This window comes from Crotalus tigris, unplaced genomic scaffold (assembly GCF_016545835.1).
Source record: "Crotalus tigris isolate CLP2741 ecotype Arizona unplaced genomic scaffold, ASM1654583v1 scf7180000017736.1026742, whole genome shotgun sequence".
Lineage (NCBI taxonomy): Eukaryota > Metazoa > Chordata > Lepidosauria > Squamata > Viperidae > Crotalus > Crotalus tigris.
Window position 1 is genome coordinate 80,419 of NW_024096602.1, and position 16,435 is coordinate 96,853.

At 40.4% G+C, this 16,435-nt stretch overlaps 1 protein-coding gene across 6 annotated transcripts in view; it reads right to left on the reverse strand.

Annotated features, from left to right (window-relative positions):
• Positions 1-16,435, reverse strand: part of LRMDA (leucine rich melanocyte differentiation associated) — a 172,125-nt gene that overhangs the window by 37,033 nt on the left and 118,657 nt on the right. Inside the window, exon 4 of one of the 6 annotated variants that reach the window (XM_039339610.1) lies at positions 12,922-13,148. The exons of the other annotated variants lie outside the window; for them this stretch is intronic. Coding sequence (XP_039195544.1) covers positions 13,073-13,148 — 76 coding nt within the window. The 3' untranslated portion in view covers positions 12,922-13,072. Of the gene's footprint in view, positions 1-12,921; positions 13,149-16,435 lie in introns of those variants that run through there. 6 annotated transcript variants of the gene reach the window in all.

Here is a 16,435-nt window from a genome sequence, read left to right on the forward strand (position 1 = left end):
CAGGACCACCTTGGAAAGAGCTTTGGTCCATAAACACCTGGAGTCACTTCTCAGCAGTGGAGCATTGGCAGGGTGTTGGACTACAAGGCCTCCAAGGTCCTTTCCAGCCCTGTGAATCTACGATCTAAAGCAGAGGGGTCCAGCCGTGACCACGTGAAAACCTCTGGACTTCAACTCCCAGAATTCCCAGTCAGCTATGAACTGGGAGGGGTCCAGCCTTGGCCACTTGAAGGACTTCAACTCCCAGAATTCCCAGTCAGTTATGAACTGGGAGGTGAGAATTCTGGGAGTTGAAGTCCACAAATCTTCAAGTTGCCAAAGTTGGACCCCGTGATCTATGGTTTCTTCTCGGTGCAACCCAACGCAACATCCTTGTGCACCAGGCAACCAAAGAAAGGAAAAACCGAAGGAGCCTCGCCTGCCAGACTACCATATACCGACATCTCTAATTAGACAGCAACAAAATTTTATTAATAGGCTGGACATTATGGAATGAGCTTGTTATAAATGGGCCCTGTCAAAGCCTGACTCAGCTCCCAAATGAGTATTCTCAGTTCACTGCTTACATCTGAAGCATCACCACTGGTGCCGGATAACAAATGATTGCTATTAACCGTATTGTTAGTAATGATGGCTGAAAACAAACAAAAACCCATAAATAACACTCTCCAGAAAAATTAACCCATAAACCTGATAGATACCCAGCTGAGAAATAATAAATGACACTTTGGATCCTGCTGGGAAAAGTGAGCGCTTTTTGTTTTCTCCTCTGTCATTAACACATATTCTGTGCTAAAAATTAGATTCTGATATATAATTATCAATGCTTGGAGATATTAATTCTGCTATCACTCCCCATTTCTCTGCTAGCTGGGTGCAATGTTATTCACAGACTACTCTGAGAAAACACATCAGACACTTAAAAGAGCAGGTCAGAGTGACAAGCAGGCTTTTTTCCCGGGCAACAAGGAGCTTCGGCGTGTTCGTCTTTAAATAAGGAAAAAGAGAGCAAGCAGGCAAGGATTCAAAACGAATTTCTCACATTAATTAACTTGGGTTTTCTTTGCAAAAGTGAAAAACAGGCCCGGGGTGTGTAATGTGAGCTCAGCATATTCCCATCTGTCCTAATGAAAGCTGCCTTAAAGAAGGAACAGCTGAGAAAGGCTATCTTGCATTTGTGTATCTAAGGTCCACATCTGTTAAATCTAGCCCAAGTGTTCCTCTTTTTCCCCAATAAAAAAATCCAACAGAACTTATTGGAGATGAAAGGTCACATTCAGGACTCTTCCCAACCAACCTTTTATATGCCATTATGTACGTTAGAACAAAATGGGTGCGTGCAGTGGCTGAAAACTAAAAACTCCAGAAGGGGAAAATGTTCATTTCAAGTCGTTGAAATGAACAGATTTCTACTTTCTGTGGATGGACATTCCCAAAGGCAAAATGGAGCTCAGCTTGATGGCTAAATGCCTCCTTCCGGCTTTATAATTCTATCCTTCTTGCCAAGGACTTCCTCATCTTCCAGAACCTATTTGTCGGTCTTTCTGCCAACAGATTAAATTGTACACAAAAGAAGCAGCTGCATCTTGTAAGGGAACACCTGCAATTAAAAACAGTAGCGCCTACAGCAAGGAATATATATGTACAGTATATGGACGCAGGATGAAATGATAAATATCTGATGGATTTTTTTTTCCCTAAGATAGAAGACATTCTTCTTTTTTCTGTCAGATCCCTGCCTATAAACAATTAGATCACATAATTGCACCATCCTCTAAAAACAATCTCCAGCAATATTAGGCGCTGTAAGCAGTAGCTCAGCTCAAGCAGACATTTCAGTGGGGATACATCCTTAAAAGACATTGAGATAAAATTCAGTTCATTGATGCACTGCCGTTCATGGGAGTAGTCTCAAAACTGTGGTTGAAATTAATTTGCAGGCTACTTAATTAGATTCTTTTTTCTATGTATAAGTTTATTGTGCCCCTCTGTTTAAAGGAAGTCTAATGTCATTGGGATATTAAGCAGGCAAGATTTGGGGATGAGGTGGGGCAATTAAAAATTAACCGGAGATGGATTTTACTTCTCTTCTTCATTTCTAGCCCTGGCCAAATTCTGCTGATCAGCCCCCTCCCCCCCCAACCCAATCCGTTCTCCCCACCGCCGTTTGCTCGTTCCTCAGCACCCCACGATATTAAATAACTATAAAACCCGAAAGCCAAAATAACTAAATCACCTGGCAGCCAATTTCGGCGCGTTAAACCATCAACCCGTAAAATGGTGGAGTGTGTTGAAATAATGTAAAGGAAACCCATAAATTCAAACTTTATGTTCTGTAAAGAACAAATATGAAAAAGGCATCAAAATAATGAAAGATTGTTTATGTATTCTGGCATGAAATGGGAATGTGTTAGGAGAGAGCGCCCGGCGCTGGCAGAGACAGATCGACCGAGCTGACAACGTGGGATCCATCTTCGCGCTACGGCAGACGCCCTGCTAGGACCAGCTGACAGTGCAATAAATCAAGCCCTCTGAATGCTGTACCTACAGCTTATTACATCCAAGATGACAAATAAATAATAATCCCTGTCACAGCGGCCCTTTGCTCAAGGATTGAGCCTGAAACCTTTTGCTCATCATTCCTGGTCTTAAGTGAAAACACCAGAACAAGGGAATAGAAGGCCACGCTTTACTGAGCTCATGAAATACAAAAGGCAAGCTAGGCGAAGAGCGCCCGAGTAAGAGGAAGAGAAAAGGTCAAGTAGTAAAGAAAGGATAAACATTTAAATAGCCCGACTTAAAAGGAGGCAACGCTTAGCACCAGGGCAGCCACCAATTGCTCGGAAAGGGGAAAAAAAGGAAAAAGAAAGGAAGGGAGGGAGGGAGGAAGGCTGGAGAGGCAGGGAGGTGGGAGCCCAGTCAGTCAGAGCACCTGCAACCTCTGGGGACAGCCTGGCCTTGGGTGATTAGGTCCATGGCGCCAGCTCCAATGTAGGGGTAACAACTTGTGACAAATGTGCACAGAATTCCTGTTTTGGAAAGTAGGTGCTGGACTCCGGGCTGGGTTTTGCCGTCCTCCATGAGGACTGTTTACGGAAGAGACTGAGCAGACTCAGCTCTGCCTAAAGAAGCATGGAAGAGTCCTTACCCTCTCCTGGAACCCCTTCTGGACCCAGAGAGGACGGTCCTTGCTTTATTTTTAGCCAATATTCTGGTGTAATGGAATAGAATAACAGAAAGGACCTCAGAGGTCTTCTAGTCCATCCCCCTGCTTAGGCAGGATACCATTTTAGACAAATGGCTGTTCAATCTCTTCTTTAAAACTTCCAGTTTGGGGGCATTCACAGCTTCTGGAGGCAGGTTGTTCCACTGGTTAATTGTTCTCACTGTCAGGAAATTTCTCCTTAGTTCCAGGTTGCTTCTCTCCTTGATTAGTTTCCATCCGTTGCTTCTTGTCCTGCCTTCAGGCGCTTTGGAGAATAGCTTGACTCCCTCTTCTTTGTGGCAGCCCCTGAGATGTTGGAACACTGCTTCATGTCACCCCTGGTCCTTCTAATAAGTAACAAGTCAACACCCCTGTCCAGAGAGTGCATGTGTGGGTTTGTCATGTTATACATAAATGTCCACCCCTACACCAGTGGAGGGGGCAGGGTTGGGTGTTCTGGCTTGTTCGTTCCCTTAACATCTCTAGCTTTCAAGGGTTCAAGACTGTGTCTGCAGAAAGGCAAAGTCCCAAACCCAGCAGATTCTAGGTGATATACTAATATGCAGATCTAGAGCCTGATTGGTCTAGTGTAGAAGTAGGCAACCTGGGCTCTTTTATGACTCATGGACTTCAACTCCCAGAATTCCTGAGCCACCCTGGCTCAGCTTGGAAACCTCTCCCTTTCCCCTCAGCATAGCTGGCTCAGAAATCCTGGGAGTTGAAGTCCACAAGTCATAAAAGAGCCAAGGTGGCCTACCCCTGGTCTAGTGGTTAAGGCGCCAGGCTAGAAAGCAGGAGATGGTGAGTTCAAGTCTTGCCTTGCCTTGGGCTAATCACACACTCTCCGCTCAACTCTCTTCCCAGGGTTGTTGTGGGGAAAATAGAAGCAGGAAGGTTGGATATGTTTGCTGCCTTGAGTTATTTGTAACAATAATAAAGGAAGGAAGGAAGGAACGAAGGAAGGAAGGACTCCAAAGGTTCTGGTTGCATTCAAAAAAACACTTTTCCCAACCTACCAAAGGCTAATATGACTTTGACACAGAAGATCTATTTTTTCATCCTTATTAAAAGGTAATACAAGGAAACTGTTTTCAAGTCCCTTTAGCTATCTCATCCTGGCCAAGGGTTACAAGAAACCTTCCCTGGCAGCAGAAGTTTCTGAAATGCAAAGACGCCGTGGTTAGTAATAACTGCTGGATAACTCTTTGATTCTGTCATGGGTGAGGTCACATTGTACTACAACAAACAACTACAGTTATTTGTTGGACGTAGGAAAAGCCCATGTAAATATCTTAAACAGATTAATGAGTGATAGAGGGGGGAGGAAGTAAACACTGCCGGAGAATCAAGTCTCAATTATTTCTTTATCCAATGCCACGCTCAAGTAAAGTTTTATCTATGCAGGCCAAACAAATATTTACTTAATGGTCTCCAAGATGGAAAGTATTAATAATACAGAAGGAATAACTTCAACTGAAGTGTACTGTGCAACTTTCCACCTGAATCTCGAAAGAAGAAAGACAGTGTAAAGATAATTGTTTCCAGTTCCATCAGCTGGCTTGGTTCAGCATTATTTTATTTTATTTTATTTTTGGAGGGGGGAATAATGCATGCTTTCTTGCCCCACAAAAGCAGAGCAAGGTACGCTGTTGGGAAACACCCAGCCAGGCAGGGAGGAGGAATCAAGCAGGGGATTAGGCTTGAATCCTTGAGCAAGCACAAGAGATTCAGGTCTGCCTTCCTCCCCTCCTCATGGTTGTTTTCCAGGGATTTCCATCAGCACTGTTTAAAAAGTATGACACACAGTGCATGATCAGTCCTGGATGTGACAGAATGAAATAAGCTGTAAGGAAAAATGGATGTCTGTGGTCATCATCAGTGGCAGCCACAAGAGTGAGACCAGAGCAATTGGATTGAGATAAATCCGATGCACAAAATTCCTAGGAAGAGTCTCTTGCACAAGGACAATCAACCTTGTCAAGTTTCCATCCAATTCATGGGTTGGGCCAAGCCGGGAGCTTCATCCTGGACAAGCTAAGCCCATGATGGAAAATGGAGGAAGGACTTAGTTAACGGACCAAGCTGAAAAGGAGTAGCTATCTATTCCAAAGTCAGCTGGGCTTTAATTGAACATATCAGAGCAGCTTCAGTTGACACGAGAGAGAAAAATGTGAAGGCTACTCATAAAATTGCACTTAATATCTATCACCCTCACTCATGTTGTACATCTTCTTTGGTGGGTATGATGTGTTGTACCAAAATTGTATCCAGGAAGAGAATTCCAATCACCTCCTAGGATAAAGAGTGTTCCTCTGTTCATAAACTCTGGAATATAATGTTTCAAGAATGCATTGTACTCAAAATGTGATAAATCTTAAGACTGCCCTTTCGTCAATATTTGAAGGGAGAAATAAAAACTTGCCAGACAAAGAACTATTTTTTTTTCTCTTTTATTGCCTCTTAAATCATTACAGCTTCTTGGAAATTTAAAAATGGGCATGTAAATAAAATGTTGTCTAACATTGTGTGGTAGCTGGCAAGAACAGAACAGTTAATTAATGAAGTAAAAGTTGGAGGGCAATGCTCAATCTAAATGATTTGGCAAATAAATGGTCAGAGTATATTTCTTATATACTGTAGTAAATTAGATTCTATTTATCCACCAATTTTTCATTGTATTCTTAGGCCTGATTTATTGGGATAAGGTTAGAAAGTGTGCTACTTTTATGAACATGTTATAACTTATGTATATGTCACTATATGCATGCTCTCTGGAGTTTGTTGTTGTTGTTGTTGTTGTTAAGTTTCATCTCAGGCTAGAAAGCAAGAATGATTGGAGACAGATCTTCAGATCCCTGGAAAGTATTTGTTCCGCCAATGAGGCCCTTTCTGGGAGCTCTTAAATAAAATTCTCAGAAAAAACTTACTTCTGATCTGAAAGTCAGACAGTTCTCTGGCATGGAGCCTACAACTCAACTGATTCTCAAAATCTGGTTTTTGGATATTATAATGAGTAAATTCATTAGATATGTTCTTCGGGAAGATGGTTCAAAGATTCTTAAGAATTTAGACAGAGATGTCTTCCATTTTATTTATTGATTTGTTTCTTTATTTTATATTTATATATTTAATATCCCTCCTTTATTACATTCTTTATGAATAAAATATTATTTATTTGTTTCTTTATTTTATATTTATATATTTAATATCCTACCATTATTACATTCTTTATAAATAACACATTCTTTATTTATTTTATATTTATATATTTAATATCCCACCTTTATTACATTCTTTATAAGTAACACATTCTTATTTATTTTATATTTATACATTTAATATTCCACCTTTATTACATTCTTTATAAGTAACACATTCTTTATTTATTTTATATTTATATATTTAATATCCCACCTTTATTACATTCTTTATAAATAACACATGCTTTCTTTATTTAGTTGTTTATTTATTTAATATTTATATATTTAATATCCCTCCTTTATTACATTCTTTATAAATAACACATTATTTAGTTAGTTAGTTATTTTTTATTTTATACGTAATATCCTACCTTTTTTACATTCTTTATAAATACCGTATATGCCGGCGTATAAGGTGACTTCCGCAAGTGCTAAAATCGGCGCCAAAGACGGGGGTCGTCTTATACGCCGAGTCATCTTATACGCCGGAAATACTGGTAGTTTCTGGCGTATAAGACAACGTCCTAGGAATGCGGCCCGGCGACAAAGACGGGGGTCGTCTTATACGCCGGGTCGCCTTGCACGCCGGCATATACGGTAACACCAGGTGACAAACTTACTGTACCTCATATTCCTTCCTCCTTCTATTTCCCCCACAATAACCACTCTGTGAGTTGAGTTGGGCTGGGCTGACAGAGAGATACTGGCCCAAAATCACCCAGCCAGCTTTTCTGCTTAAGGCGGGACTAGAACTCCCCATCTCTTGGTGACTGGCTCAAAGTCATTCAACTGGCTTTCATGCCTAAAGTGGGACTAGAATTCTCTGTTTCCTGGCTTTTAGCTTGGCGCCTTAACCACTAGACCAAACTGGCTCTCCGGTGACAGCTTGGATGTTGGACTCAGTGCTAAGGACCTGATCTGGTTTCCCTCTTGGGTTATTCATTCAGATGCGCCTTTTTTCCCTTTGAATTCCTGTCCCAGGAGATTAAGAGAGTCCCAGATATTACATAAAACGGGATGGCAGAATTCTAGATGGCTTCAACCCCAAACCCTAGCTAGGTCTTGTTTTCAAATCTTGCCCACAGAAGCGCCCTTGGCATATGGTAGGTAGGTAGGTAGGTAGGTAGGTAGGTAGGTAGGTAGGTAGGTAGATAGATAGATAGATAGATAGATAGATAGATAGATAGATAGATAGATAGATAGATAGATAGATAGATAGATAGATAGATAACCTTTATTGTCATTTTTTACTGTGGGCACAATGACACAGCTTAAGAATGAAATTTAGTTGCTTGCTCTCAAAGTGTACATATACGTAACACACATATAAACATACTATATACAACATGTGTATAGACCTACACCCTTACATATAAGTAACATATAAATATTAATCACTGTCCATCTTGAATAAGTTCACAATGAACTTATTTAATCTGTCTATTTTACAATAGTGTTTAGCTCGGCAGAACAAAGCAAGGCTAGAAGTACTAAAGAGTACAATCTGACATAGATCAACCCATAATTTTATCTTCTGATTCTGAATAGAGCCATAATTTTAGTTAAATCTTACATAGTAAAGTAAGGTTCTAGTATAGTACTGAAGGTCCACTATTTATCTGACAACTTGACTTCGATAAGATGCTTCTATATTTGATTTTGTTTTCCTTAGACTCAAAAGCCATTCACAAAGCCAGTTTGGTTGAGTGGTTAAGGCACTAGAAAGTGGGAGGCTGTGAGTTCAAGTCCCACCTTAGCCATGAAAACCGGTTGGGAGACTTTGAGCCAATCATCAGGAGATCATGACTTTCTAGTCTCAACTTTAGCCATAAAAGCCAAATGGTTGAATCTGGACCAATCACCAGGAGGCTGAGAGTTCTGATTCTGCTTTAGGCATGAAAGCCACCTGGGTGACTTTGTGTCAGCCACTCTCTAAGCCCAACCTACTTCACAGGGTTGTTGCTATGGGGAAAAAGAGGAGGAAAGTATGTTGAATATGTTTGCGGAATATGAATGAATGAATGAATGAATGAATGAATGAATGAATGAACCAAAAATTGGACACCTTTGTAATCTCAGGTCAAATGACGGAATATCCTATTCAATTTCCACTATAAAAACAAAACTTACATTCCCCCCATAAATTTAATTCAACCCTAGACACTGCTTTAATAATTATAATAATAATAACTTTATTATCATTTTGAATGTACACCTATCGGCATATTCATTTATCCGAATATCTTTTTTTGTTACCTGTTACTGGAAGGAGCACCAGATTACGCAGTCGGGGAATTTAAGATTTGAATAATTTTGCCTGGGCTAATGCTAACGCGGGGTGGGGAGCATTTAGTGATAAATTGCCCGTCAATAAAAAAAAAAGTAAGGGGTCCCCAAACAACCAGATGAAAAGATCCGGGCAGCTTAAATTAGGGAAGTCAATTTCCACCTGCCGATCCTAAATATTTCATGGCCCTATTTTATTCTGACATTTGTAGATGACTAAAGCGTTACAAAGGAAATAAAATGCTGATTAAAGAGTTCACTGTCATAAAGGTTACTGAATTGTAAATGGCCCTTTCCATCTTCCTGTTAATAGGTACCCAGCTGTAAACATCAAGAAGGATGTGGGGGGGGGGTGTCCACACAGCTCCTTTAGCAGTTGTATATACATTAATCACTGGATCACCAAGCCGTGCTTAATTGCAAGTTGTATATCACCCAAATCCATGGTAAGTAGAAAGAAGCTCATTATTGCAGCTTCATAACTACGGGTACTTCTCATTTTAACCTTCTCACACCTGGGACATACTGTTGTTTTACAACGCCAGTGCAGAGATGGAATTAAGCTACTAATTATATTGGCCTGTGCTGTGGGGGCCTGCTGCTTAAACATTCTGCGAGAGAAAGCAAGAAAATAAAATGAGAATAAGGCTTCTCGGTGCATATTCTTGGCTTTGGCCATACGTTTTCAAGGACTCCTGTCTTTCATTTGTTGGGTTAAGGACAGGCGAGCCACAATCCTTGAGAGTTTACAGAGCCACACTGGGAGAATCGGATCAGGTGGACCCCACAGTATTTCGTTTCACCGTGACTGTTGTTCTAAATTCCACACCATAGCACATCGTTGTTTAAAAGTCACCAAAGGGGGGGGGGAGGCCCTATATTCATCCAGAAAAAAAAGTATCTGTCAACAAAGTAGTATGATAAGTTTGTGTATCATGTTGTATACATGACCACTAAGTAGATGGGAAGGGAGGGAGGGAGGGAGGGAGGGAGGGAGGAAGGAAGGAAGGAAGGAAGGAAGGAAGGAAGGAAGGAAGGAAGGAAGGAAGGAAGGAAGGAAGGAAGATCAGTGGGAAGGAAGGAAGGGAGAGAAAGGGAGGGAGGGAGAGGAAGGAAGAAAGGGAGGGAGGGAGGGAGGAAGATCAGTGGGAAGGAAGGAAAGAAGGGAGAGGGAGGGAGAGAGGAAAGATAGTTCATTAATTGTTTCAGCTCTCATCATGCACCGAAACTGAGGCCAACATTATGAGAGATTTTGCTGTAGAATGAGAGGGTGGTGTAATAGAATCCTAACACAATCCTGCTAAATTTAATTTTTCTGTTGTTTTTGTTGATGGGAGCACATACTACAATGGAATTGTGAACTTATAAAAATCAGGGTGTTTTTCCCACTCATAATGGATGCTTTGCATCCCCAGGACTTTCGGCTAAGATTATACATATAATGTGTGTGTGTGTGTGTGTGTGTGTGTGTGTGTGTGTGTGAATGTCTTTGAGTCAGTTTTTGGCTCTTGGGAACTGCCTAATCAAGTCCATGAAATTTTCTTGGCCAGATTTCAGAAATGGTTTTGCCTTCGTCTGTTTCCTTGGGCTGAGAAATTCAAGATCACCCAGCTGGTTTTGTCTTTAAGGAGGGAACTAGAACTCCCAGTTCCCTGGTTTTTAGCCCTGAGTCTTAACTACTGCACCACCTGTTCTTACACACACACACACACACACACACATCTTGTAAATATACATACACTTCAATGCTAATGCTTTCCGTTTCAGTGTCCTAATCGCAGAGTAGGGATCGCAGGGGCCTCTTTAAAAGCTCTATAGTAAAACTAGAGCAATTTTACTCTAAGTAGTTTGCTTCTTCTTCTTTTTTTTTTTATAGACCTCATGTGTTTATCATTCCTAGTTAACCTAATAATAGGCCCAAGTAAAGCGTCTATCATTTCTTCTGAGCAAAACAAACAGAAGTCTCCTGTTTGTTTTGCTTTGTTTGAATGTTAAACTGACCGAATCTTATTTTCAAAAAAAAAAATCCTAATTAATGAAGCAACATGATTTCTCAGTTTGTTGGTTTGCATCTTGTGTTGTTGTTGTTGTTTTGAATTAAGCAGTGCATGTTACGCAAAAATTTCTTCTAAAGTGCTTCTGAAGAAATGTAAGCTACTGCTCAAAATTAAAATGATCTATTTCTTCAGCAAGCCACTTTGCATTTAAGAGGCTGCAGATTCTCTAATTCTCTCCAAATGCTTTCTTTTGAAATGTAAAAGGTAGGGAGGTTGTCAGAGAAGTGGATAGAAAATAACCCTCTGAAGACACCGGGACAAATATTGGAAAGATGGCCTGCTTGAAGCATCAGCAACCAACATCATCCTATTACAATTAAAACAAAATAATGTAACAGTGTATAGGAGAAGGACAGACAGAGCCTGAAGGCAGAGTCAAGCAAGCCATCAGTCTAGAATTGTTATGTTCCCATAAAGAGTCTACTGCTCTTGAATTCCCATCATTCTGATATAGTGCCAATTTATTGCTGACCGTTAGTTGACTAGATTCTTCTGTGTAGGCATGAGCAGTAAATCAGTTTGACTAGAACTTAATGTGTAGTGCTGATTCTTCATGCCTGATGCAAACTGATCCCCAGGGAGAATCCAAAATAGGTCTCCTTGGAGAGCTTGGGATGTTATTATATTGGCCATGTTGATTTACAATGAACATTATGGCTTAAAAATCATACTGATTGGTAATCAAAACATTAGGCAGAAGTCCAGTTCTAGCTAGTTCCTAGTTTCCCAACTACTGAGAAAACAAAATGAATGGTTATCTTCTCAGTTGGCTCTACTTCTTGCAAAACTATACACCTACACAATTGACATGGATCTTGAGTTTGTGTGGAATTAAGTGCTTCCACCCTTCATCCCGTAACCTATGGCCATTATCTTAGGGGATAGAGAGGAAGAGTTGCTGTAGTGAGTATATACTCCCCTTACATATTGCTCTAAGTGCCTAACAGGTATCTATGCCAAGCTGATCTCAACAAAGACAAACTTGGTTGGTCTTAGTTACTTGAATAAGAAACCACCCATCTCAGGATAACAGATTGGAATAATACGTTGAAAACAGTAATCCTAAAATGGCAAACTAGTCCTCTGTTGCTGGCAGGCAGACAACACGGATAAATCTATGTAGTGCTTAGAAATTGAGTTCAGTTCAAGAGAGATTAAATTCAAAAGAATAAAATTGAAATGGCTTATCTACTTTCCATTAGTCACCTGGTGAAACAAAATAGTTCAATATGCACATGATTCTTCACAGTGCCCTCCAGCAAAGCATAGGAGCCGCAGTCAAAATTATCTTGGCCAATAATCTACACGGTACGGATAGTAGATTAGATTTACTAAATGTCTCTAATCCACTTCTTTGTTATGCATTTTTCAAAACCAGCTGCCTGCTTAGCTGGACCTCCTGCAGTATCTTCCAGCTAGTCCAGAAGTTGGTGAATTCTTTCCTAAGTGACATTGCTGGTATGACAAAAGCTGTCTGTCAGTTTTGATGGACAATTCTTCGCGTCATCCTCAGAAGAATAGCACCTTGACAGGGGCAATTCATGTCTATCAACAGAGCTGAGCACAAGGCAGAGTATCGCCCAACTGCTCCTTGACAAACTGCTCTGGATCGGAGGGAAATTTGAAACTCAGTGATTTGGCAAAGGATCGTAATATCAAAAGTTGCTTTGTTCTTTTTTGAAAGCATGTGGCAAGCTCTGAATCAACTCTTTGGATCCTAACCTCAGCTCCTTTGAAAAAGAATCATAATTATGCAGGATTGCTACCCATACAGATCTTAGCAGTCGGCTAAGATTGGGAAGAACAAGCATGGGGAAGTTTTTCACACTAGAGACAAGCTACACAGCTCTTTCAATGGGACAGTTGTGAATGCAATTTTTAGCTATATTATATTTAATATTTTGCTAGGTTTTTGAAAAATTCATCTCAACCCACCCCACCTCTTTGCTACGGAATCAAGATTGTAACCTCACTAGACTGACTACCTGTTGTGTACTCAGAATAGCGAAACAAAGAGGATGGAGGAATCACAGCTCAGAGGGATTAACACTTCTACTTCATATATTAAAGGTTTTAAGTTGACCCCTGGTTAGCCCAGATGTGCTTGGAAAAACTGCTGCTTAAAGGTCAAAACTTTTCAAGCTTAGAAATCTCTTTCAAACAAGCGAGCCAATCTACTGAAATTTGCTAAATGCATTATTTTATGAATATGAAGGCAGAGTTTCCATCTCTTCTGCAGTTTAACTTGTTCACAAATGTCGACGGAACAGAATAAGCAATGAGTTGGCCATTGTGGTTCAATTCACATGAGAAAGACCTTGGGATCACGCAGATGGCTCCATGAAAATATTGAAGTAGCATGTGACCTCTGGAAAAATGCAGATTCTGCGCCAAAGATCCCTAGGAAAATAGAACGATCCACATTGTAAGGCTCTAATAGAAACCTATCATACGCCTGCATCTGGAATACAGTATAAAGTTCTGGTCTTTCATATTGGAAAAAGGATAGGAAAGCTACATAAGTGGGCAACCAAACAGTCAGGGTGTCTCAAACATCTTCCTTTCAAGATAAGGCTAACTGAACGTGGACATAACAATACCAAAACATATAAAATTATTAATAGCCCAGAGAAAGTGGATCAGAAAGTCTGTCTGTTTTTCTCGCTATCTCAGAAATACAGGGCCAGGAGTGGAGCTAACTCAAAAGAAATTTGGAAGCAGACAAAAGGAAAGAACAGTTTCATGTGATCCATAAGTAAGTTGTAGAATTAATTACTACAAGGCAGTCACTAACCAGGATGGCTTACAAGGGGATTGGACAAATCAATGGAGATCAGAACTCTCAAGCTGTATAGTTTCAACATTCAGAGTTACTTCTGGCTTCAGGACAGTAAGAGAAAGGTGCTTCTCCATCTCCTGCTTCTGAATATCAATAAATCTGGATTAGAACAGACCTTAGCAGTCTTCTCTTATGTTCTTAAGTGTTATAGAAAACCAGTCACTGGATGCATAAATCACAATTCCTGGTTTACCGTGCCATCTCAACCCAAATAATTGTTTATTCAAATAAACACAGTTGACCAAACCATGGCTTAGCAGAGAGTGAGAATCCATGCAATTCATTGACTACCTCTTTGTCCATAGAATCAATAATACTCATCGCTCTGAAGGATTGCCAAATTAAACTATGCATAATATCAAAAAAAGTGTAAGGCAATTGACTTTTACAAAGTTTGGATGAGGGAAAAATTGGCATTATGGTGCTCAGTATTTATTTATTAAAAAAAATTATATGGATGCCCGTTCTTGATGACTTCGGGCAGCTTGGAAAAGTAAAACCCAAGTACAAAAACCAATAATCCTCCACACATCCCATCAACAACAATCAGAGCAGTTGCTTGATGGATTCCATATCATTCCGGGATCCCCAGGCCTTGGGAAAGCATGTGGAAGTGGGGCAAATGTTATCTCCAAAGGGAGATGTAGGAGATAACCAGGCAGATCCTGAAGGGGGGGTCAAATGCACCATCAATCTAGCATCCCTACACCCCCAAAAGAGACTTAAATCCCGCTCCCCCTTAAAGCCCATTGACTCTTATCTGGCGCCAATTCTCACTGATTCTTCAGATCAGATTCTTATGTATAGGTTGAGTGGAATAAACTTGCAGTGCTTTTGAACTCTATCCTGGATCCTGGTTTTTTGCACCTAATAGGAAAGATATGTTGATGTTGTAATAATTTCACAGCACTGTGAAACCAAAACAGCCAGGACACTCAGTGCTTCCACAGGAACAACATCTAAACAACACTGTGATGCAAGTGGTTTCTTTTTAATTATCCATCACAAATCTCTCCTGTGATCAACACCGCAATTCATTGATGCAATTAGAAATTTGCTCCTAGCATAAAGGTACCATAAAACATGTATTGATGAAATATAAAATGTAAGGCCGCCCATCCTTTTTGTCTTTGTTAATGTGCCATAACAATCCAAGCAGTGCTACCTGTAAATTGAGAAGGTAACAACCGCTTGATTCTGGCGATTCAGTTGCTGTTTTTTAAAATGAGACTTTTCCTATGCTCAGATTTGGTTCCTATGGGCAAAAGGCATGCTTGTTACATGCTTCTCATAACCTGATTTATGCGCCAATTTATTTTATACATTAGGTGCACTGTGTGTCGTCTAAGTGATGCATAAAAATTTCATGCAGAAAGAATACACTCACACGAAACTGCCTTTCCGATATTATTCTCTCTTCTTTTAGTTAGCCTCTCATGGTGGGCAGAACAAATGATGCCACACACCAAGCATTTCCGCAGCCTTCCTGGCCCAAAATGTTGCAAGCTTGCTAATTCCCTCTGTCCAGCCTATGGAAAGCAGAGCAATTCTATCATCGGAGGGATCCAACTCTGCTATAAATAACCCCATCCAAACTCCAATTTTATTTCCCCCTTTCTGCTCACCCCAGACAGAAGTCTTTATACATCTGCGAATGCTAAGCACCCAAAACAAACAATTTCAAAGCAGTTTTATTTCACTAGATTGTACTTCTGCCGAGATCCTTCCTCCATTATTAACGGCAAATTCACAGTAATCTTTCTCCCAGCTTTTTATTTACTAAAGCAGAGCAAGGAAACCATATTTCCGCATTTCCTTGTATTAGAAGTCTCCCTTCATCGAAGAAATATGAGACCTGGAATAAATTGTACCATCCTGCTTTCTAAAAAAAAAAAGAAGAAAAAATCCTTTCCAGGCCTAGGCAGTATGCTAATGAAAACAGGTTGATAAATGACTCCCTGATATTTTCCAGACATTTTTCTCTCAGAAATGTTCTAAACTGACGAAGCTCAAAGAGAATAAGGCGCATTAAGTCATTATATCAATTTTTGTTACCTAGATACTTCAGTCCCAGTTAAGAGCTGACAGCCTACATAAAACAAGGCAAGGGCGTCATACAACTCCATCGATCAAACTTTGTCGTAGATAGATTGGCTATTACATAAATAGAAGGAGCAGATTCAGTTCTGTAGTTTTTATGCTTTTCAATTAAAGGATAACAGGTACTTTCCCATAAATCTACTAATTGCAGCCGCATTAAATTAACGAATTTCACCAAGCATGGAGGAAAAACCTGCTGGTGGGCTAGTATGGCCTAGCTCCAGTTGCCTCAAAGTGGATTTCCATTAAAGGGTCGACGGTGGCGGTCAAACACCTTGGCTGAGCAGCATGCCACAAACATTTAGCTGATTTGACTGTTAGAAAGGGTGAGGGGGCTACGGCTGACACATTCCCATTTTCTCTTTTGTAACTCCCATCTCTGTTCATACATACAACCTTATGAAATCTCAACGTTCTCCAGAATTCTGAACACCATGGCCCTGTTCTCCTAGTTTCTATTGTTGACTTTGGAAAAAGAAGAACAATTAAGACGATTAAAGGTCTGGAGACTAAAACATATGAAGAATGGTTGCAGGAAGTGGGTATGGCCAGTCTAGAGAAAAGAAGGACTGGGGGAAACATGATAGCAGAATTCCAGTATTTGAGGGGCTGCCACAAAGAAGAGGGGGTCAGCCTATTCTCCAAAGCACCAGAAGGCAAGACAAGAAACCATGGATGGAAGCTAATCAAGGAGAGAAGCAACCTGGAACTAAGTAGAAACTTCATAACAGTGAAGACAATTATCCAG